The following is a 22,092-nucleotide window of genomic DNA, read 5'->3' as shown; positions in this document are numbered from 1 at the left end:
ATACTTTTAATTTCTAGTAATCTAATCTAATCTAAACCTTAAGTTTATATACCGCATCATCTCCATGAGAATGGAGCTCGACACGGTTTACAAGAACTTAAAATAGTGGGTAGAGAAGAAGAAAAAGGATTACATGAACTTATGTGTAGAAGGGGGGAGAGAAAGGGGGGAAGGATAGAGCTACAATTTGCTGAAAAGCCAGGTTTTCAGTTGTTTGCGGAATAATAGTAAGAAAGTTTGCTGAGATACTAGCTGCTTTGTTAATTATTTGGCATTTAGCTCACGCCGTTTTTTTCCAGTAATAGCTCAAGGTGAGTTACTTACAGGTGCAGTAGGTATTTCTCAGTCCCTGGAGGGCCTACACTGTGATTTTTGCACCACAAGGAGCGGCAGTGGGAGTTGAACCAGGCTTCCATGGTTGTCGGGTCAGTACTCTAACTGCTAGGATACTCCTTCATTAAAATATAATCCACTAGTATAATTGTTTTAATCAAATATTATGAAATACAATTCAATATTTTAACCTCCCCCCCTCCTTTATTAAGCCACGTTAGAATTTTATGTCACGGGCTGTGGTGGTAAAAGCTCCAATGCTCATAGGAATTCTATGAGCATCGGAGCTTTTACCCTAACACGGTTTCATCAAAGAGGGGGTTAATTTGAAATATAAAATGCAGTGCCAAACAAGACAATTTTGGAACACAGTGGGGTATTTCGATAGGATGTCTAAGGAGGCAGAGACATCCAGAAATCCAGTAGAGAAAATGTCCATTTTCAAAACAGCAAGACATTTTATCTTTTTTTTTTTTTGTAAATGACCTATCTTGATGTTTTGACCCTTAGTACGTCTATCTTTTTGGCCAAATAAAAAAACACAAGCTATTGGGACATCCAAGCAGACAGCAGCAAACTGGCCACACAGACATCTAAGCAAAGCAGAGGGGCACTCTAGGGGGTACTGCAGTGAATGTCACATTTAAAAGTCCCAGGTACACATGTCACTATAACCTACCCAAAACTTACTGTACCCATCTGTACACCACAACAATAGTCCTTATGCCTACAGGTGTCATCTTTATGTAGGTACAGTAGGTTCTGGGTGGATTTTGAGGGCTCACTATATCATGCATTAAAGTTGTGTTTGAGGCCCCAGTTCTCATTAAAAACACAACCTGCTTAAACCACACTGAATATTGATTCCATAGTCTTACACCAGGGAAGATATATTTCAGCAAAAGCATCACACAGGAAAAGTTCACCATGTTTACTGATGACACCCTCTCCCCACACCTCTCTCGAAACATGTTTGAATTACAGTGGTGGTTGGCACTGTAAAGAAATTTAAACTAGCTTGTGACAGACATGATGGGCTGTGGTAAAAACAGTTTTAAGAGGACATAAGAGATGGGTTGGGAGGGGAGCTATTTCTGATTTAATTAGGAGAAAATAAATTCTTGTGTACCTAAAATGGTACATCAACTCTCTTTCCTTTAGCTGCTATTATTATTATTATGGGGCTCATTTTCAAAAAAGATAGACATCCAAAAGAAAGCATAAACTGGTACTTGGACGTCTTACTTGTCTAAACGTCCAAGCGGGCATTTTCATAACTGATCTTCCAGATGTCTTTCTAGTTGTTTTGTCTTCAGTGCATCTAAATCATAAAGGGGGGAGGGGGGTGTTTTGGGCGGGCCTAGGGCAGGCTTAGGACTTGGACATTCTGCAGGGATACCGGTAATTAAACCTTTAACAAAATGTTCAGGGCTTTTTATTAGACATTTGGAGCTAGACCTGTTTAAAAAATGAATAAGGGTCAAAAAGGTGCCCAAACTGACCAGATGACCACTAGAAAGATTAAGACATGACCCTTCCCCCCCCCTTACTCCCCTTTGGTCACTGAGTCCCCTCCCACCACCCAAAGATGTAAAAAAACCCAGTATATTCTAGCTTGTATTATGGAGATGGCGCTGAAAATTCTCAGTCCAACCAACCAACTTCCTAAATTCTGAGCGTTACTGTGCCACTGTAGCTGTAAAGAGTGTTATCTTATTTCGTTAAGTGCCCATTTGCAGAAACAAAATTCTATGCTTTGACATTGTTTTATATCATTGATTGAACCATATCCACGTCATTCTCTTCTTGGTTGGGCTGAGAACTTTTCAATACCCCTCTTACAGCTACAGATGGCCACAGGGCAGCTGAACCCAGCAGAGCAGAGAGGCACTCTAGGGAGTGCTGTAGTGAAAGTCACATTTAAAAGTCCCAGGTACACATGTCACTATAACCTACTTTAATTGAGAATTGGTTTAAAATATGTTTCTCCCTTTTTATGTCCTGTGTCTGAAAGGGCGGGTATTAGCACTCTCCTATTTTACATGAAAGGGGAAAGGGTTTGGGACTTATATACCGCCTTTCTATAGTTTTACAACCGCATTCAAAGCAGTTTACATACAGATACTTCAAGCATTTTCCCTATCTGTCCCGTTGGGCTCACAGTCTGTCTAATGTACCTGTGGCATGAAGGTGTTCCCTTCACCTCCGCCCACCCCTCTAAATATCCTGTGGCGATGACTTTTTATGAACTGGTTAGGATATACCTTGCAGCGATATGCTGTCATTGACACACAAGCAACTGTGCTGATCATGTGATGTACTCTCCGCTTTGTGTTGATGTAACTGACTAATGGTTGTTGTGGCTGGCGAGGGGTATTCAAGTGGTGGGGATACTACACAGGTAGTCATAGCAGTGACGACGTACTTCTTACCTGCTGCTGAACCTATTGGGCTACACATGGCGAATACATTGTTTTGCATCAGAGACAAGGTATCGAGTGTGGGCTGTGTATAGCATCTTAGAAAGATCACGGGTAGTATGGATGTATTTACGTGAGAAGTATAGTGCTAAAAGAAAGATGGTGAGTTATGATTTTCCCTGATGTGGCTAGACCCACACAGCTCAGGAGCTTTGAAACCAAGAGCAGTGGGTCTAGGCACTACATTCTTTTTGAAATTTCCCTGCAAATGTGTGCTGCATGTGCAAAATAAGGATTATATTTGGGGAGATCCAACACAACTAGAATTATTTCTGCAGGTTAATGAGAAGTAAGATCTGACTTGTTTATTTTTTGATTTCTAAGGGGACTTAAATTGTGATATCAGTGCTTAAGATTTTAGGATGTAATGTCCTAGATCTTCCTTTTCTTCTTTGCTTCTTTGAAAATGTGAAAACTTTCTCTCACGTTTGTGGGCTAGATGGAATTCTTGTATAAGGACATATGATGGATAGATACAATTTTATTTCTGGTTAACAATAGAGAAAAAAAAAATAAAAATGGGAAATAATTAAAATCGATAAAATAAAACACAACAGGAGAATGTACCCGGTACAATTAACAATACTAGACACAAACGGCCTCTTTTACAAAGCTGCGCTAGTGGCAGCTCTGCGCTAACGGCCCCGAAGCCCATAGAGAATTAAAGGGTTTTGGGGCTGTTTCTGTGCGGCTTAGTAAAAGAGGCCGAAAATGACAAGGGCAGGAAAGGTTTACAATATCAAGAAGTAAGAACAAATAGCGTAAGAACAAGAGGGTAGGTTAAAAATGCGAAAAGAAGAAAGTAAAGGAAGAACTAAACAAGTGGTAAGAACTAAGGTCAAATGCCAGTTTGAAATAATAGGCTTTCAAGTGTGATTTAAATGATTTAAGAGATTTTTCTGTACACAGATATAATAGGAGGGAGTTCCAAAGCACTGTGACTTTCTTGTGATTCATTGTCCTATTGGCAGAAGAATGTCACCATCTCCCTAGGGATTTGCCTCCTCATAATATTCTTCACAGGGAGAGAAGGTCCCTGGGCCAAAGGCAGCTTTGCAACATGTCTGCATCATATACACAGCTATGGGGTGGCAATGTAGCCTTGCAGTATGCCCAGTGGCATTGCAAGGGAGGTTGGCACCCAGGATGGTGGTGCCCGGCATCGCCGAGCCACCATGAGCCCCCCCTGCTCTTCCCCTCCATGCCATGCATCCCCCCACCCCGTGTACCTCTTGAAATGTTTGCCAGTGCAAACAGCATTTTCCACCTGCTGCTCGTGCCAATCTCAGCTTCCTTATGACATCACATCCTGGTCCTTCACCATGTTTCTGGCTTCCATCTGGGTGACAAAGAGGCCTAGGATCCAAAGTAGGTTTGTGAAGTCTAGCAGTAGGTCCTGCTTGAGGGGCCTGAATTGCTGCTGGACCTCATAGAACAACCCTGCCTTCTGAGCCTCATGGTCACCCACATGGGCCTCAGCGATTATAATAGCTTGGTCTTATGTGGACAGCAGCTTTAAGAGGCAATGTGGAACAGGGTCTGATGTGTCCTCAAGTGCAGGAAGATTGTCATCTTCCCCCTATAGCTGCTCCCCCTGTAGAGGAAAGATTGTGCCCAGTTATTGTACATCCTGCTCATCCTTCTTCTCCCCTTCCCCTGCAGGATGGCTTCCAGGGGTGGGGGCCCTCCTGCTTCGCCCTCCTCTGGGATCACTGGCTCCAGTGCAAGCATGCTTGGGGTTGCTTCTCTAGCTGCCATCTCATATGCCTCCTCTTCAGTCTCTTCTTCCTCCCCTGTGTATTCCTACTCTTCCTCAGCTTCCTCTTTCTTTTCTTCAATCTCTTCCCTCTCAGCTGTAAAAATGAGTGACATTTTTAACCTGTTATTGTTAAAGTGAAAATAGTTGCTACAGGGACCACAACCAATTTTCACTTCCCGAGATCTTATGGCCATTTATTCCAGGCCTCCCTCCCTCATTTCTCCACCTACCAAGAAGGAGACACCTGTGCACCTCCAGTCTCAATGAAAGCCATCTCAGTGACCTACAGATCACATTACCTTCCTCTGCAGTAGTGATTCTCAAGCCAAACCTCAGGACACAGGTAGCGAATCAGGTTTTCAGGAAACCTGAAAGGAATATGCACCAGATAGGTATGCATACAGTGGAGGTAGTGCATGCTTATTTCTCTCATGCGTATTCATTGTGGATATCCTAACAACCTCACTGGCTGAGTATGTCACAAGGACTTGGGAGAGAACCCCTGCTCTACAGCAGTGGTCTCAAACATGTGGCCCGGGGGCCACATGCGACCCGCCAGGTACTATTTTGAGACCCTCAGTATGTTTATCATAATCACAAAAGTAAAATAAAACAGTTTCTTGATCATATGTCTCTTTAGCTATAAATTACTATATTATTATTAAGACTTAGCCAAAAGGAAAGATTTATACACTATAAAGAGTTATACCTCATGCAAAATTGTCATTTCTTTAATAAGACATTAACTATTTTTTCTGCGGCCCTCCAAGTACCTACAAATCCAAAATGTGGCCCTGTAAAGGGTTTGAGTTTGAGACCACTTCTCTCCAGTGACCATAGTAGTTGTGGAATTCCTAAAGTGTAAAAGGGAGGTTGCATTTAATGTGCAAGAAAACAAACGGGCAGCAATCCATAAGATCCAGGATTCAAAAAACCAGTAGATTAGAATAGAGATCCAAAACTCCAATGCAAAATTTATTCACCACATAAAATCATGAATGCATAAATAATTAAAAGTTCGACTCAGCCATATTTCACCCTCATAAGGATTGCATCAGGGGCTGTAAAAACCAAAAGGTGTTAGTCAACAGGCCTAAGACTCTGATTGGCCAGATACCTAAAGCCATGCCCATGGGAGTGGCATTAGGGATCTGGCTAATCGGAGTCTTAGGCCACTCCCAGTGTATCCCAGAATGCACTGGGAAGGAGGCCTAAGATTCTGGTTGGTCCAGGTGCCTAAAGCCCCTTCTATGGCGCCTGGGCCAATCAGGGTCTTAGGCCCCTCCCCTTAGGCCATTCCAGGATGCACCGGAAGGGGAAGGCCCACCATTCTGAAGAGGCAGGCTTGCCGGCTAGAGGGAGTAGACATCCCTCTGGCCGGCCTTGCTTTTAAAGGTATGGAGGGGTCTGGGTAGGCTTTGGTGGGTGGTGGGTTTGGGGGGCTGCTGGCAAGAGGGAGTGGGCATCCCTCTAGCTGGCTGACTTGCAGTGGGGTTCAGGGGTTCCCTGCCATGGGCACTCAGCTGATTGCAGCAAGGAGATTTTCTTGCTACGATCATTTTAGCAGCCACAACTATTTGAAATATAGGCCAGCACCTAGGGCTGCTTAAGTTCGCCTAAGGCCACTTCCGGGTGAAACCATGCCCACGCCTAGCCTTGGGTGAGCTTAAGCGTACCTAGGCTCCTCCCTGCACCCACGACAGACACCTACAGTGTAGGCAGCCTGCCTCGGGTGTTTTTTTTTTTTTTTAAAGAAAACATGCATCCCAATTAACTGGTTAGACAGCAGTAGGATGCCTACCACTGCCTTCAATTGGGACACCGTTTAAAGAATATGGTCCTAAGTGATTAACGCTCTTTAGTTAAAAAAAAAAAGTCCCATGATGATTTAACTACTCTTTTCATATGGTTGTAGATAGTATGACATAGCACAAATCATCATACTTGTCTATTACAGGAATAACTCATTTAATTCACTGTTTCCTGATGACTCGGAGGATTTCCAAGGCACACAAGAGAATGAAATATGCCTGTTGAAGTCTGGAGAACTGACGTGAGTGCACTTAGTACAATCGGTGAACTCTTTCAGGCACTATTGAGTAAGACGGATATGTTTTAGTTTATACAGGGAGTAAAAGCCTTCAAATCCATAGCAAGGTGTGCACCCATAAACTATGTATGCAGGGATCTGGTGAAGGTGCAGGCATCAGGTGGTGACAACACGCAGGAAGTGCCTGCGTATACCTATGAGTACATATTTGGAAGATTTCCAGAAACATTCCTGAGCCCTTTCAACAAACAGTAACACTGAACCCTGCATTCCTAGGTATACTTTCTGTCTGATCCCCTTTTCTTATTTCTGTTTTTTTCATTGCACAATCTTTCTCTCCCCTCTTTCTCGCTGTTTGCCTCTTTGACCCAAAATCAGTGGTGGTTTCACACCAGCTTTCTTCCTGTTCTTTCTCTTTGTCGGTTCATCATTGTCTGGAATTCAAAAAAGTGTGGGATAAAAATAGAGGATCTCTAATTAGAAAACGAAGGATGTAAATTAAAGAACTAAGGCCGGTATTGGACAGACCTGCACGGTCTGTGTCCCATATATGATGATTCGGTGTATGAAGGGCTGGGGAGGGCATCAATGGGAACTCCGCTAATATGGAACATGAGGATGTTACTGGCCAGACTTTACGGTAGATATCCTGCAAACAACGGGATGGTTGGGTAGGCTGGAGTGGGCAACTTCAGCATTTGGAACTTAGGACAATACCAGACTTTACAGTCTACGGCCCAGAAATATCAAAGAAGAGACAAGCTAATTTAATCATGTATTTTTTAATGGGTATAACTTATGGGCAGACTGGATGGACTGTTCATGTCTTTATCTGCCGTCATTTACTATGTTACCTTTAAAAAAGTTGTTCTGTTATGCTTTTGAAGTACTGCTCCATGTTCTGTACAGGTTAAGACTGCCTCTCACTCTGGAAGACATTTCAAATTTTGGGGATAGCAACAGGGAGCTGTTCATCAGATCTGGCACCTATAGCACTATCTGCCTAACGGTGGCTGAGGTGGGCATTACAGTTAGCTGGTTGTTTTCTTCTGACACAAAGAGCATATCCTTCAGTGTTGTCTACCAGGAATCTGAAGATGCCCTTCTTGACCAGTGCAAGGTAAGGTTGGTATTGGACTATACTGTTTCCTGGGGGTCAAATGCAGTAACTTTTCTACCTTAAAATCCAAGCTCCCGCAAGCCATAGAGAAGGACTCCTCACTATGTGGCAGTTCTATTTCCCCCATATACAGCTCATTACTCAAGGCACTATCACTTTAAGAAAGTCTGCGCTGAGAGAAAAGTATGCATTCAAGCCCCCACATAAGTGCCTTTTATCAGAGCTTCCAATCAACCTGCTTACTTAAGGTTGCATGGAAATTATTTATCCATTCGTAAAAACATGAAGCAGATCCCAATACTTTAATAATCAGAGCTTTATTGACAAAATCCTTTAAAAATATCTGATGCGGGCCACATTTCACCCAAAACAGGGCTACATCAGGGGTAATATTCTTTCAAGTTTTTCTCTCTGCCAGTAACTGCTTTTTCTGATGAACTGTGTTCTTGGTTATGTGAGGTAATAAGATTTTTGTACCTCTTTGTTCCACTCCATTCATTTTTCTCACGTTCTGGCCCCCAGTGGTCTAACTTATTTAGATACGGCATCACACATCGGGGGAATAGCTGATATGTGCTGCCGTATCTGAATAAGCAATGGAAGTAAAACCTGGATGTCTCAATCTGTCCTCCTTTTTCTGGAGCCATATGGTAACCCTAATATACGTATTATATACAGGTACTAATTTTGGGGCAATGGAGGGTTAATTGACTTGCCAGAGCCACAGGGAGCTGCAGTGGGAATCAAACCTAGTTCTCCAGGTACTCAGGTACTACTGTGCACTGGACCCTGCCGTGTGAAACTTAACCCCTTATCAGTGTTACGTTATACTGCACTAGAAAACAAAGCACTGTAAATCCAAAACCACCTATTAATAAACCGTTTAAGTTGGAATGCTGTTATACGCTGATAGATATTTTATAAAAAGTTAAAACCAACAATGGAAACCTCAGCCTTATAGAGCAGAACCAAAAAGTAGGTATTTTTTTCTCCTCATCTTTACAGGTTCTTATTCCTATGACACGGTGTAATTCCCACAAGGAAATCATCAGAGGGCAGCTGAAAGTCAGAAATACTGGCATTTACACTTTGATATTTGACAATACTTTCTCCAGGTAAGTGCACATCAAGTGGCCCAGGGAGGGAAAGAAATGTCACCTGGGATAGAGGAAGAATCGACTCCTCAACTCGATATTAAATAATAAGTAGGAAAGACGATGAACCTTCCACCACCAACTTAAAAAAACACTAAATTGGAAACCAGCAAAATGCTGAAGAGTTAGTTCTAGCCGCGAAAACGCTATCACCACTTAGTAAAGGGGGCCCTAAATCTCTATGGGTTCCGAGGCAGTTATCACAGCAGCAGTCACTAGCACGGCTTTGAAAAAAGGGGACGGGGTGGGTTAGTGTGCATTTTCCTAAGTTTTTATTTTTTAGTATCGTTCCTACATATTATTTAATATCGAGCTGAGGAGTTGATTCTGACTTTCAGTATTGACTTCTACTCCTAAGGGGATTTTTGCACATTGAAGAGCCTTCTGTAAAGGAGACAGGGGTGAAAAATGGTTGACTGCCTGCAGAAGGTTGGAAATCTGGCAATAGGTTATTCTATTTTTGAAAATTGGGTAATTTAGCACCAGGAAATTTTAACCAGGTTAATTAGTTAGGCAGGGTGTTTTTTTTTTGGTTTCTTTTTAAATTTAACAAGGTCTTTTACTGAAACAAGTGCAGCATGAATATTAACTTGTTTCCCTGAAAATAAGGCACTGTCTTATATTAATTTTGGGTCCAAAAAACACATTAGTGCTTATTTTCAGGGGATGCCTTATTTTCTTTTCATGTACAACAATCATCTCTCCCTACCTCTCTTCCACCCCAATTCTTCCTCTTTCCTTTCTCCCCTCCCCTCCACCATGTGCAGCATCTTTCCTCCCCTCTCACCCATCCCCTTGTGCAGCATCTTTCTATCTATCCCTCCCATCCCCCTGTGTAGCAGAAACCTACCGATCCTCCCACCATGAGACTGACATACCTCCACTCTGAGGCCTCCAAAAACAGCAGCAGCGGCAGCGCTATGAATGGGCTGGTTTGCGGTCTTCCCCGCCATGGCCGGGTCTTCCCTCTGCAGTATCTTCCTATCCCTCCCTCCCATCCCCCTGTGCAGCAGAGTCCCACTGACCATCCCACCATGACACGGCAGAGGGAAGGCCCCAGCAGGGAAGGCCATTAAGCAGCCAGTTCAGAGCACTGCCACTGCTGCTGCTTTAGGAGGCCTTGGAACGGAGGTATGTCAGTCTTACTGGGGTGGGGGGTCACTGAATTGACGAGTTTGATTTTTTTGGCGAATCGGTCAGCGCTAGTGTCAGAGATGGAGTTAGGGAGTGTCAAGGACATTCTGGGTGGAGGGGAGGCTTTGGGAGTTGATCTTAATTAGGGCTTATTAGGAGCGCCTTTAAAAATCATGCTAGGGCTTATTTTCGGGGAAACAACAGGGTACAATATTGGGAACAAATCACGAACATATCTCTTATAGCCACACATCCCAAAAATATAGCACACTTACTGAATAACATAACGAACAGTGTAGACCAGTGTAGACCTAGGCAAACTCATTAATCGAAAGAGCCAAAATCAGCAGTGTAACGATTAAGATTTTTTTTTGAGAGCCATACCCTGTGCCCGCTTGCGCTACAATGGCTACATCAACCCAACTGACACCCTGCTCACCCGCACGTAGTTGAAATCGATTCGTGGCAGAGCCTAGAAAATGACACAGGGAAAAAATTTGTTTCTGTCCCCGCCCTGTCCCCATGAGCTCTGTCCCCATCCCCACAAACTACCTGATCCTATCCACACAAGCCTTGAATAGTTTTATACTGAACTTATTATATTAAAGTATAAAAAGAAACAATATTCTGTACAATTGTCAATTTATAAATCACCATCTTCTCCCCACTCTCTCTTCCCCCATTTCCCTTCAGCATCCTCAGCCCACACTCTCTCCACTGCCCTTCAATAAATAAATAAATAAAAACAAGGAAGCAATTTTATATCATTTTCATTCTATTCATTCATAGGAATTAAAGTCTAAATAATGCCAGTCACATAACAAAACATGATTTTACAAAAATAATTCCCTGCACAGTCAAGCCTACAAGGATTACTAGATGTCTTTCAGCAGCTCCCCTCCCTCCCTCTCCCTTACCTTCGTGGCTAAGTCAAAATGATCTACCAACAATAAAATTTTTAAAAACACAAAGCACACTGTACACAAAGAAAATGTTAATTATCATTTATATTCTGAGATTTTTTTCAAATAGGTCAAGACTTTATGCAATGTCACCTCAGTAACAACTATACAAAAATAGACAAATATACCCCCTCCCTTTTTACTAAACCACGATAGTGGTTTTTAGCGCAGGGAGCTGCGCTGAATGCCCTGCGCTGCTCTCGATGCTCATAGGCTCCCTTCGCTAAACACAGCTATTGCGGTTTAGTAAAAAGGAGCCATAGTGCAAAATATAGACAGCAGATATAAATTCTCAAAACGAACACATTTTGATTACTAAATTGAAAATAAAATCATTTTTCCTACCTTTGTTGTCTGGTGATTTCATGAGTCTCTGGTTGCACTTTATTCTTCTGACTATGCATCCAATATTTCTTCCCTTCTTTCAAAATCCTGTATGCTTCCTCTCCTCCAGACCTCATTCCCTCCCTCAACTTTTTCTTTCTTTCTCTCTCCATGCCCCCTTTCTTTCTTTCTGTCTTTCTCTCTCCATGCTCCCATGCTCCATGTCTGTCTTTCTCCTTCCATGCTCCCATGCTCCATGTCTGTCTTTCTTTCTCCATGCCCCCTTTCTGTCTGTGTCCTGTCTCCCTTCTTTCTTTCTGTTTCCCTGTCCCCTCCTTTCTTTCTTTCTCCCTCCCTGCCCTCCTCCAAGCCATTGCCATTGGGGAAAATGCTACCAGTGCCGCCAGGAAATAGGCTGCCGCAGAACTTCCTCTCCGACATCAGAATTGACGTCGGGTGGCGAAAGTTGGTTGGCCCCGCACTCCTCATTACGGGGAAGGGAAGCAGGGAGAGCTCAGAACTCGGCGGCAGCCTGTTCCCCGATGGCGGCGGTAGCAGCCTATTCCCCGATGGCAGTGGTGGCAGCCTATTCCCCTGCGGCAGTGGCGGCCTGTTCCCCAATGGCGGTGGCTTGGGGGAGGGCAATGAGAAGGGAAGGGAAGCAGGTTGGGCACCCCTGCTCTAGACGAGCCGCGAGCCGCACTCAAGTGGCTAAAGAGCCGCAGTTTGCCAACCACTGGTATAGACTTACAAAAACAAAGCTCAGTTTAACTCACTTTATATAAGTTTTATGTTAAATCCTCTCCCTCCACCCTCCCCCCACGCAACAACACAGCCAAATTCCAGGATTTACAAACTTCTTCCTCTACACCCCAGACTAAACTAAACCCTGATGTAAATCCTGATTGATTCTATTAAGCCCCCATTGTTAGAGCCCAATTCTTGAGCTAATTGGCTCATTTTTCAATTAAAGTTTGCATGCAAATTGGGCACACATCCAATTTTTAGTGCCATTGATAGAATTCAGGGAAATGTGCAAAACACTTTGGTTGTTCCACAGAAAGGTGGTATTATCAAATGCTTTACCCTTACCCATACCTCTATGGCTAGTGTAGCTGCGGGTGTTTAAATGTTAGGTGCGCTGATACCACGTTAAGATACTATTTTTTAATGGAGCCTAGGCACCTAGTTTCCATTATAGAATGGAGTTTCTATCACCCCTACCCCCCTTGGGACACTTAATTGAAGGCATCCTGTTATAGAATTTCCCCACCCCTCCCAAATTGTATGGCAGATAATGTGATGCAGTTAGTTGCACCTGTTAAAGGGAAAGGGATTAGGACTTGTATACCACCTCACTCAAAGCAGTTTACATACAGGGACTTCAAGCATTTTCCCCTATCTGTCCCGGTGGACTCACAATCTATCTAACGGGGCAGTGGAGGATTAAGTGACAGTCACAAGGAGCAGTGCGGGGTTTGAACCCACAACCTCAGGGTGCTGAGGCTGTAGTTCTAATCACTGCACCACACTCTAAGAAGTTGTAACTGCTTCATGTCACTGGCTCCGTTAACAGTTGGGCAGTTAGGCAGCAAATGTGGAAATACACATGCAATCAACCCACTGCACGGTTGCCATATACTAATTCACCTTACCTGCTTAGTGCAGCGTAGTAAATAGGCATCTCTGTGTTTGGGTTAATTAAGCCCTAAATCCAAATAACATTATCTATAAATTAACAGAGGGAGGAGTGATGAATTGGGCCTTTTAACGTTCCAGTTATAATACTTAGCATCTGTGTTACTAGTCAAGCAGAAATCGGCGGTGGTGATTCAGCCATAATTCTGTTGTTTTCAGTTTTGATATTAACCTGCTGTTTCTTTCTGCTTTCTTTTGTGCAGGTTCATCTCGAAAAAGGTGCTTTATCATCTGACAGTCGAACGGCCTGTGGTGTATGACGGGAGCGATCTTCTTTAGTCTGAAGATATATTTTTTTCTATTGTGCTTTTCAGAAAACACTATAATATGCATGCACTAAAAATGACAAGCACGCAATTGGAATACTATGCAATATTTACAACAGCCATATTTTATTTATATACACTGAGAGACTTTAGGTTGTAGGAACACTAACCGTTCTGTACCATGTACAGACCGTTTAAAGCCATGCTTTGATCTGCTACCGATACAATGTCCCAGGCTTTGGGAACTCTTGCTGGCATAACTACAGCTTTTCAATCCAGGTAGAAAGTCGCTTGAGTTAAGTTTGCTTTATATTCAAAGCTATGTAGAAAAGGAACGTCTGTACTCTGTTATTATTATAATTATTATTTTTATTATTAATCACTTGTAGATTATGCAAAATGTAAATAGCACACTACAGACACGTGCATGAGGGCCATTCTATGAAGGTCGCCGAAAATTAGATGCCATGATACAGTGCGCAAGCCACTAATTCTGTAACAGTATCTCAGCGCCCAGATTCCGCTACCCTAATCAATCTTAAGCATTGATGCGCCAATCTTTAGGCACGCCCACATATGCCATGTCACTAGTAGGCTAATGCGTGCACCTAAATGCGGCACTTTAGCGCATAATTTACAGAATTCTGTTAATTATGTGTGTAAATATGGGACCTGCATGTGCCCCACCCATGCAGCTTCCCCTTTCCAGTGTGAATTAAGCGAGTTGTATGCTATAATTATAGAATAGAAACATAGAAGATGATGGCAGTAAAGGTCTACAGCCCATCAAGTCTGCCCACTCTGCTTACCCACCCCCTGTCTATGCCCTAATGACCCAATTTCCTTATCGTGACCCTCGTAGGGATCCCACATGGGTATCCCATTTATTCTTAAAGTCTGGCACGTTGTCTGCCTCGATCACCGGCATAGTGCTCAATTAGCATTACACGTGGAACTGTAACAGTCTCATGCTTAAGTGCTAGTATTCTATAACTTATATGCTTAATTGACACCTAACTTTAGTTGACCTGTTATAGAAAGAAGGGGACAATGGACAGTTTCTACTCTATGGAGTTTACAATCCTCAAAATATACTTTTCCATGGAAAGGGTAGTGAATGCATGGAACGGCCTCCCGGTGGAGATAAAAACTGTATCTGAATTCAAGAAAGAACATAAGAATAGCCTTACTGGATCAAATCAATGGTCCATCTAGCCCAGTAGCCTGCCTTCACGTTGGCCAATCCAGGTCTCAAGTACCTGGCAAAAAACCCAAATTGTAGCAATATTACATGCTACCAATCCCAGGGCAAGCATTGGCTTCCCCCATGTCTGTCTCAATAACAGACTATGAATTTTTCCTCCAGGAACTTGTCCAAACCTTAAAAACTAGCAATGTTAACCGCTCTTACTACATCCTCTGTGTTCCAGAGCTTAACTATAATCTGAGTGAAAAAATATTTCCTCCTTTTGGTTTTAAAAGTGTTACTCTGTAACTTCATTGAGTGTCCCCTACTCTTTGTAAATATTGTACCCGTTCTATACCACTCAGGATTTTGTAGACTTTAATCATATCTCCCTTCAGCCGTCTCTTTTCCAAGCAGAAGAGCCCTAACCTCTTTAGTCTTTCCTCATACGAGAGGTGTTCCATCCCCTTTATCATCTTGGTCACTCTTTGAACCTTTTCTAGTTCCCCTATATCTAGTTTTGCCTATCCACTCCATCAACTTGTCCTTCCTTTCTAAGGGAGAGGAAGGGAAAGTCGATGACATGGATAGGCAGACTTAGAAAGGCCATATGGTCTTTATCTTCTTTCATTTTCCTTTTTTTCTGTATTTAGTCAAGATTGACAGGGCAACAAAAAAAAAAAAAAAAAGAAAGAAAGAAGAATAGGATATAAATTAGGTCTACAGTGGTGCAGGACCAGCAGATAGGACAACGTAGGGCAGCAGAGGATTGACAGGGGATAAATGTATGAATGATTTAATAGTAGATCCTATAGGAAGTTGCCAGTGAAGCAGATTGGGAGGATAACGGTGGAAGCACCAGTAAACACTTGGATAGCACTAAGGAAGGAGAAAGGCAGTCAGAGGAGGACCTGTTGCCTAACTGGATAATGGTATAAGGAAGTATGTTGATGTTCAGGATACAGTCTACATCAGGAACAAACCCTGGGGTAGATGCATAGGTTTTTCCCTCAGTCTTGAATACCTATAGGGGTTAAGTGTGCCTGATAGGCCTCTGTTTGCTGTAAAGAAATAAACGTGCTTGCCTCCAATAGTTAAATATCCAATTCCTAATCCTGCTGATGTCAGATGCATTAAGTGTCAAGAGGACAATTTTCAACAAAAACAGAGGCACAATACAACAATCAAAACACAGAGCTTTGAAAAAGCGTTGGAAAGAACACAGTCTAATTCAGTACGTAGGGTGCCATTTTTTATCTGAACATACCCAATGAAGCTAATGCACCTGCAACCGGAGCATAGACGATGATCCTTAAGCCTTACTCAAGTTCCAAGTAGTACAATTACATGTGACAAATGTATGAGAACTTACCTCAGGCCAAAGGATAATGAAACTCCTTGTCACTGAAGCCTACAAAATGAAAGAGTTCCTGTGGCTTGAGATCAGGATAATTGTTTAGGACGTCTTAAAAATGCCCTTCCACATGTCGTTTTTCTCTGGTTATTAGTCAGCTGAGCATATGGACGCCAAGCCATGAACATTCATTTTACAAACTGAAACATCCAAATTATAAACAGGAATATCAAGGGGCCTAGATATTTGTGTGTCAGCATAGGACAGTTGGTCTTATAAAATGGCCACACTGATACCCATGAAGAGCAGAGGGGTAGCCTATAGTTAGATCAGTGGGTTGAGCATCAGAAGACTAGAGTTCAAATTCCACCTCAGTTATTTGCGATTTTTTTTTTAGTTGCGAGCTCTCTAGGAACAAAAAAACACCTACAGTATCTGAATGTACACCACTCCAGTAGCCTTCAGGCGTTTAGGTGTCTTATACATTCAAGTACAGTAGATATTTTTCTGTTTCTGGAGGGCTCATAATTAAGAACAAATGCTGAAGTGGGATTGGACCCCAGCTCCCTTAACTCTTAGTCCACTGTACGAACCATTAGGCTACTAAAGAATGAGAGAAAGAAGGTGGATCTGATACAGTTATTCAGAGATCGCCTCGGTATAAATAAAGCACAAGAAATAAATCTATTTATTTTATTTATTTATTTCTTCCATTTGTGCGTCTCACGTACCTATACAAGCTCTAGGTGACATTACAGAGGAAGGGGTTAGAAGAGGGTGGGGGTGACTATGGAGGGCAGGAAGGAGTGGAGAGGAGAGAAGTATGTAGAATATTTCATAGATAGGAGCACCATCTATGTAAATGATATCTAAATGAATTAAAGTAATATGTAAAAAGGAATTGAAGGGAGGAACCGTTAAATAATAGAATTCAGTTAATAAAATAAAAAGAATAGGGGTAAAAACAATGGAATAAAATTTAAAATAATTCATAAACTGGAAGAAAAAATTGAAAACCAAAATCAAATAAGTCTGGCAGAAGTCCAATTTCCTGAAGCAGCTCTGTTGCCTTGGCATATTTTAAATAATCGCAACTGCAAAAGTCCAGACGGGACAGATATCAGTTCGGGCTTTTCAGCTGCTGCAGCCCCAACTCATCGCTTCCAGTAAACACTCAGATAGCACTAAGGAAGGAGAAAGGCAGTCAGAGGAGGACCTGTTGCCTAACTGGATAATGCTATAAGGGAGTATGTTGATGTTCAGGAAACAATCTATCTCATTGGAAAGGATGATCTGGAAAGAAAACACATGCCACGAGGCCCAAAGTAGGTAGAGTAAGGCATACCACTAGAAATAATGCCTCTACAGAAAGGGGGCAGAAGACAAAACCAGTATAAGAATTCAATAATGCTTAAAGGAATTTTAGCCATGAATCTAATCTAATCTAATCCTTAGGTTTGTATACCGCATCATCTCCACGTTCGTAGAGCTCGACGCGGTTTACAGTAGGAGAAATAGGAAGGAACTACAACAGAGGGTTAGAGGTAGAAGTGTGAAGGGAGATCCAGAGATCATCTGGAGTCTGTTGCATCAGGAAGTACATTTTCAGACTAGGTGGATCTTGGGCTTCTTATATTTTGACATATTTTAGGTTTCATGTTTCAGTCCCACAATTGGGATTTCCATCAGGGGTATAAATACAAAGAGCAAAAAGCTGTAGTTTTGAAATCATTGGTCAAATAGTTTAACTGACAAAACAAACAGATCTACCAAAATATTCCATATCTCCTAAGGAGGAAAATGAATGTTAGTGGGGTTTTTTTTTAACTCTGAGTTTTTTGTATGCTCTTCCTCTCCTACTGCATATACTGTAAATAAGTCTAGTGACTTCTGTATTGATCTTCATCAGAGAACTGTGACAGTTATCAGCCAGTTTCCAGCGAGAGAGAGAGAGCTGAGGTACAAATGCCTCAAGGGGAGCAATTTTCCAGAGACATGATAAAAGACACACTCCTTTTTAACCTGAGAACATGGAAATGTATTTAAAAATACTTTGAAGGAAATGGAAAAAAGAGCAAGGGATGAGACATTCGAGGGAGACTGGAACCATCCCAACCTTTTGAAGACGCAGCTTTGATGTCAAGAGCCACCATCTACCTCATCAGAGCAGGATGCACAGCAGACCTATAACATGATAAGCCTCCAAGGACTGGGACTCAGGTGTTGCTGCCTCTGAAACAGGAAATACTGTGAGAAACTGTCTGCTAATGAATCAGTGCATTTAAATTCCAGATCACGCTTCTGCAGAGCAAAACTCAATGATTAGCGTACTCGTGTTGTTGGGCTTTTTTTTAAAGTTACCAGTATTATTGTAGATTTCAACAGAAAGATCTACATTTTTATAGGCAAAAAAAAAAGGTCAAAAAAGGAAAAAGTTAAAAGTGCTATATTTCTAATATTTTATGTGTTTTGTTTTAGATACCTATATACAATGGCAGTTTCTCATATGATAGCATTAAGGATTGAGCACAAATACTATTTATATTATACCTTGAAAGGTTATTCTGCAGTTTATTTTACAGTAGCTCTGTGGGGTTAGACAACAAGAGAGTAAGTGATGGTAAAAGTGTTGAATCACACACACACACACACCCTTTTACAAAAGCATAGCACGTTTTTTAGGGCCGACAGTAGCGGTAACAGCTCCTACGCTCATAGGAATTCTATGAGCTTCGGAGCTGTTAATGCTGCGGCCGGCACTAAAATCCACACTACGCTTTTGTAAAAGTGTGGGGGGGGGGGGAGCGGAGGGACAGAGTGCCTTGTGGATGAGAAGTACTTTTTTGACCTATGATTTTTGTGATTCCAGGAGTTCGGTGTTAGGGGGGGGGAGCAGGGAATAACTTTTGCTAAGAATTTTTCCTAATGGGATGTAACTAGGGCTGTATTGAATATTCATATTCGATTTGATTCTGCTCCAAATAGTGCCCCAAATATACTATTCCTATTCAGCTGAATAGTGATTTAAATTCGAATACAAATAATCTTGTGCTCTATTGTGCCAAATCATGCACAATATGATCTTCAATTTCATGTTGCTTCTTTTATTATTTGTTATGTTAAAGCTCATTGCCCATTAATCGTATTTGGCCAAATAATATTTTTCATTATTCATATTCAGCCAAATAATAAAATATGCTATTTGGAACAGCTCTGGATGTAACCCTTTGTAAGCAGCCCTAAATGTCAATGCCATGTACTAGATTTGATAGGAACAATCAAAGATCTCATCAGTATAAATAAAACACAACAATTTTTCTCAGGATATTCTAGAAAGAAAGCACATTATAAGGGTTGGACTCAGGTGTAACACTAGAAACATGAATAGTGATTGAAGTCTGCTTCTATTTCACTTGAGCTTTTTTCACATGCTGGTTTTATTGAGATTTTTTTTTTTAGCCATTATCAAATATTTATGCAGGAATTCATCATGGCAAAATTATTGAAAATAACTCAGATAGCAATGAAATATACAAAATGCTGGGGGTCACAGCTAAGCCACAATTAAGCTTCTTGCTTTGCTGCCTGAGTTTAAGGGCTCCTTTTACGAAGGCACATTAGGGCCTGAATGCGCGAAATAGTGCGTGCTAAAATGCCACGCGTGCTAGCCGCTACCGCCTCCTCTTGAGCAGGCGGTAGTTTTTCGGCTAGCGCGCGCTATAGCATGCGCTAATCTGGTGCATGCGCTAAAAACGCTATCGCACCTTTGTAAAAGGAGTTCTAAATCTTGTTACTTGGCCTCTGGGGCATACAACCACAATCTATGTATTTGTGAACTGGCTTTTTATCTCGGGCTCAAAGACTTTGTAACAAATCAGGTAAATTTTTTTGTACTGCAGAGGACCGATTATCTCAGCCTTCCTAGTATTTTTGTAGCCATAGAATTTATACAGAAGGTCTTCAGACCTCGTCAGCCAAAGTATTGAATGACAAATCAATCCAAAATTTTGAGATTACCTTCAGAGTGTTAAAAATATTTTTGTACATTAAAATAATGTAAATTCATGGCAGTGCTTTGCACTGCAAATTTATGCTATGTCATTGTGTTCCATCACCACAAACTCTTCTTTATCTTTCCTTCTCCTTTTAATGTTATTTTCTTGACATGTTAATTAAACTGTTTCAGCATGGTTTATATTGATTGTGCTTGGTTTTTCTTTCTCACATCTAACTGCACCTTGAAAATGAGCAATATTAAAAAGTTGGGAGTTGGTTATTTGTCAAAGAAAAATAGTTTCATTTGCAATTTTAAAAACATGAACCCTTGGAAGCTTTTTTTTAATTATTTCTTTATTCATTTTCAGATTTACAATAAGTGTGACAATATGTCCATACAAATTAACAATAAATATATCACTTAATAATCATCAATGGTACAAATAATATGCTCTTATCACCCACCCTTAGAAGCTTTAAAGTGTTACTCACTGCCAATTTCCAACAATGTCCAAATTTTTTATTTTTTTTTTTAAATTGTTAACCCTAAAGATTTTCCAGTTTGTTCATTGGATCTGTTAGGGGAAGTTATCAAGGTGTTGTAAAAGATTACCTTTATATATTTAAATCTTTTTATTAAGCAGTGACAACAGCAGGAACAACAAAAGTGTAAAACAATGTTTACAATAGAAACTAGCTACCACGGAGGACTGGACTCTTATGTTCTCCACAGCCACTGTCAAACAACAAACCACCCCTACCTTTCAGAAAGAACCCCTCCCACCCCCTTCCCTCCCTCCCCCACCAACAGAAATACTACATTGCACAGACGGTGGTTAGATGTCAGAACAGGTATGGCAGAATACAATTGGAGTCTATTCAGGATACGGCTAAGACTCACAGGGGACAAAATGTTCAAACATGGAGTCCTCATGATGGTCCTGTTCTTCAATTCATAAAGCATTCAGCTCAACACAAGACTGTGTTTCGCCACCTGGTAGTTTACTGGTAGGTGAAAGGTGTTTTAAAGAATTTGGTGAGGTTTTAGTATGAATGAAAGGGAATGTATGTGAATGATTTTGTATTGTAGGTGAAATTGTGATGTTGGTGAGCCTTGCAAACACAGCTTCTGAAGACGCCAGGTGGCGAAACACAGTCTTGTGTTGAGCTGAATGCTTTATGAATTGAAGAACAGGACCATCATGAGGACAGAGATTGTGTTTAAGAAACTGTGATTTTCATGTGCTAGACTGTTGAGCAACTCTCAGTTTGAAGCCTCTTTGACTAGATGATTATGGACTAATGAACTAATCAAGATCCAGTTTTGGATAAAAGTAATCATAATGACTGTAGTATGTGTGTGAAAGTTGGGAAGTGAGTGTGAGTGATGGGGATTAGGTTCACTGACTAAATTGTTCCGATATTTATTAATAAATTAAGTATTGGTAAGTTGTAAAAATACTGTAATGAAATGAACTGTGGGGGAGATAAGATTAAAATTGAATTGATTCAGATAATTCTTGTTTGTATTAAATATTTAATAGCTGGTTTTAAGAATTTGAGTTAACGAATATGCATGAGACAGATTTGCATTTAATAGAGGTGACAGGTATGCAAATCTGCCTCATACATATTTATTAGGGATATCTTGAAAACCCGACTGGCTGGGGGACCCCAGGACAGGTTAATGAGCTTCTTCTTCAACATGTTTCTACAGTATCTGGTTAGCATGCACTAACCGTGCATTAAGGGCTTAACATCTTTTCCAGTGCAATAGGTGAGACATTCTAGACAGATTGTTTGTGTCCCAATGATCGCGTGCCATCTGCAGAAGGAAGCCACTCAGGATTTTTTCTCTGTGCCTCTGCTGTACTTCACTGTGCTCTCTTGCTCCACCTACAGTTTTTCCCTTTTGCATGCGTACCAGCGGGAGTGTGTTCTGCTCTCTCCATTTTATTATTTCATTCTGTGTTTTTCATCCCTTTTTTCAGGATTTCTTGTGTTCTGAGTGATTCTTCAGCTCTGCCTGCATTAAGATCACACAGACTTCGGTCTGCAGCTGACACCTGCTACAGGAACTTGGGGCTGCCCCCATATTTCTCCTTCTGCCAAACAAAGGTTCGAGCGCAGGCTGTTGGGATCTGTAGGTGATGTGGCGGTGTCTCGCAGGGTGCTGGCTGCATCTTTTCACCTTTGCCCGTCCCTGAGTGCATCCGTGGGTCTGCAGGGGTGGAAATGCAGTCAGGCATGTGGTCTGACTGGCAGCTCGAAGATTA

General features: G+C 41.6%; 1 protein-coding gene across 5 annotated transcripts in view; it reads left to right on the top strand.

Annotated features, from left to right (window-relative positions):
- Window positions 1–14,550, top strand: part of FYCO1 (FYVE and coiled-coil domain autophagy adaptor 1) — a 248,169-nt gene extending 233,619 nt beyond the window's left edge. For all 5 annotated transcript variants that reach the window (XM_033930418.1, XM_033930420.1, XM_033930417.1 and 2 more), the window contains 4 exons: window positions 6,530–6,625; window positions 7,532–7,742; window positions 8,748–8,857; window positions 13,218–14,550. In XM_033930418.1, coding sequence (XP_033786309.1) covers window positions 6,530–6,625; window positions 7,532–7,742; window positions 8,748–8,857; window positions 13,218–13,293 — 493 coding nt within the window. In that variant the 3' untranslated portion in view covers window positions 13,294–14,550. The remainder of the gene's footprint in view (window positions 1–6,529; window positions 6,626–7,531; window positions 7,743–8,747; window positions 8,858–13,217) is intronic.
- The last annotated feature ends 7,542 nt before the right edge of the window (window positions 14,551–22,092 follow it).

The sequence above is a fragment of the Geotrypetes seraphini genome, chromosome 2 (genome assembly GCF_902459505.1).
Source record: "Geotrypetes seraphini chromosome 2, aGeoSer1.1, whole genome shotgun sequence".
NCBI lineage: Eukaryota > Metazoa > Chordata > Amphibia > Gymnophiona > Dermophiidae > Geotrypetes > Geotrypetes seraphini.
This window is presented reverse-complemented; position numbering and strand designations above follow the sequence as displayed.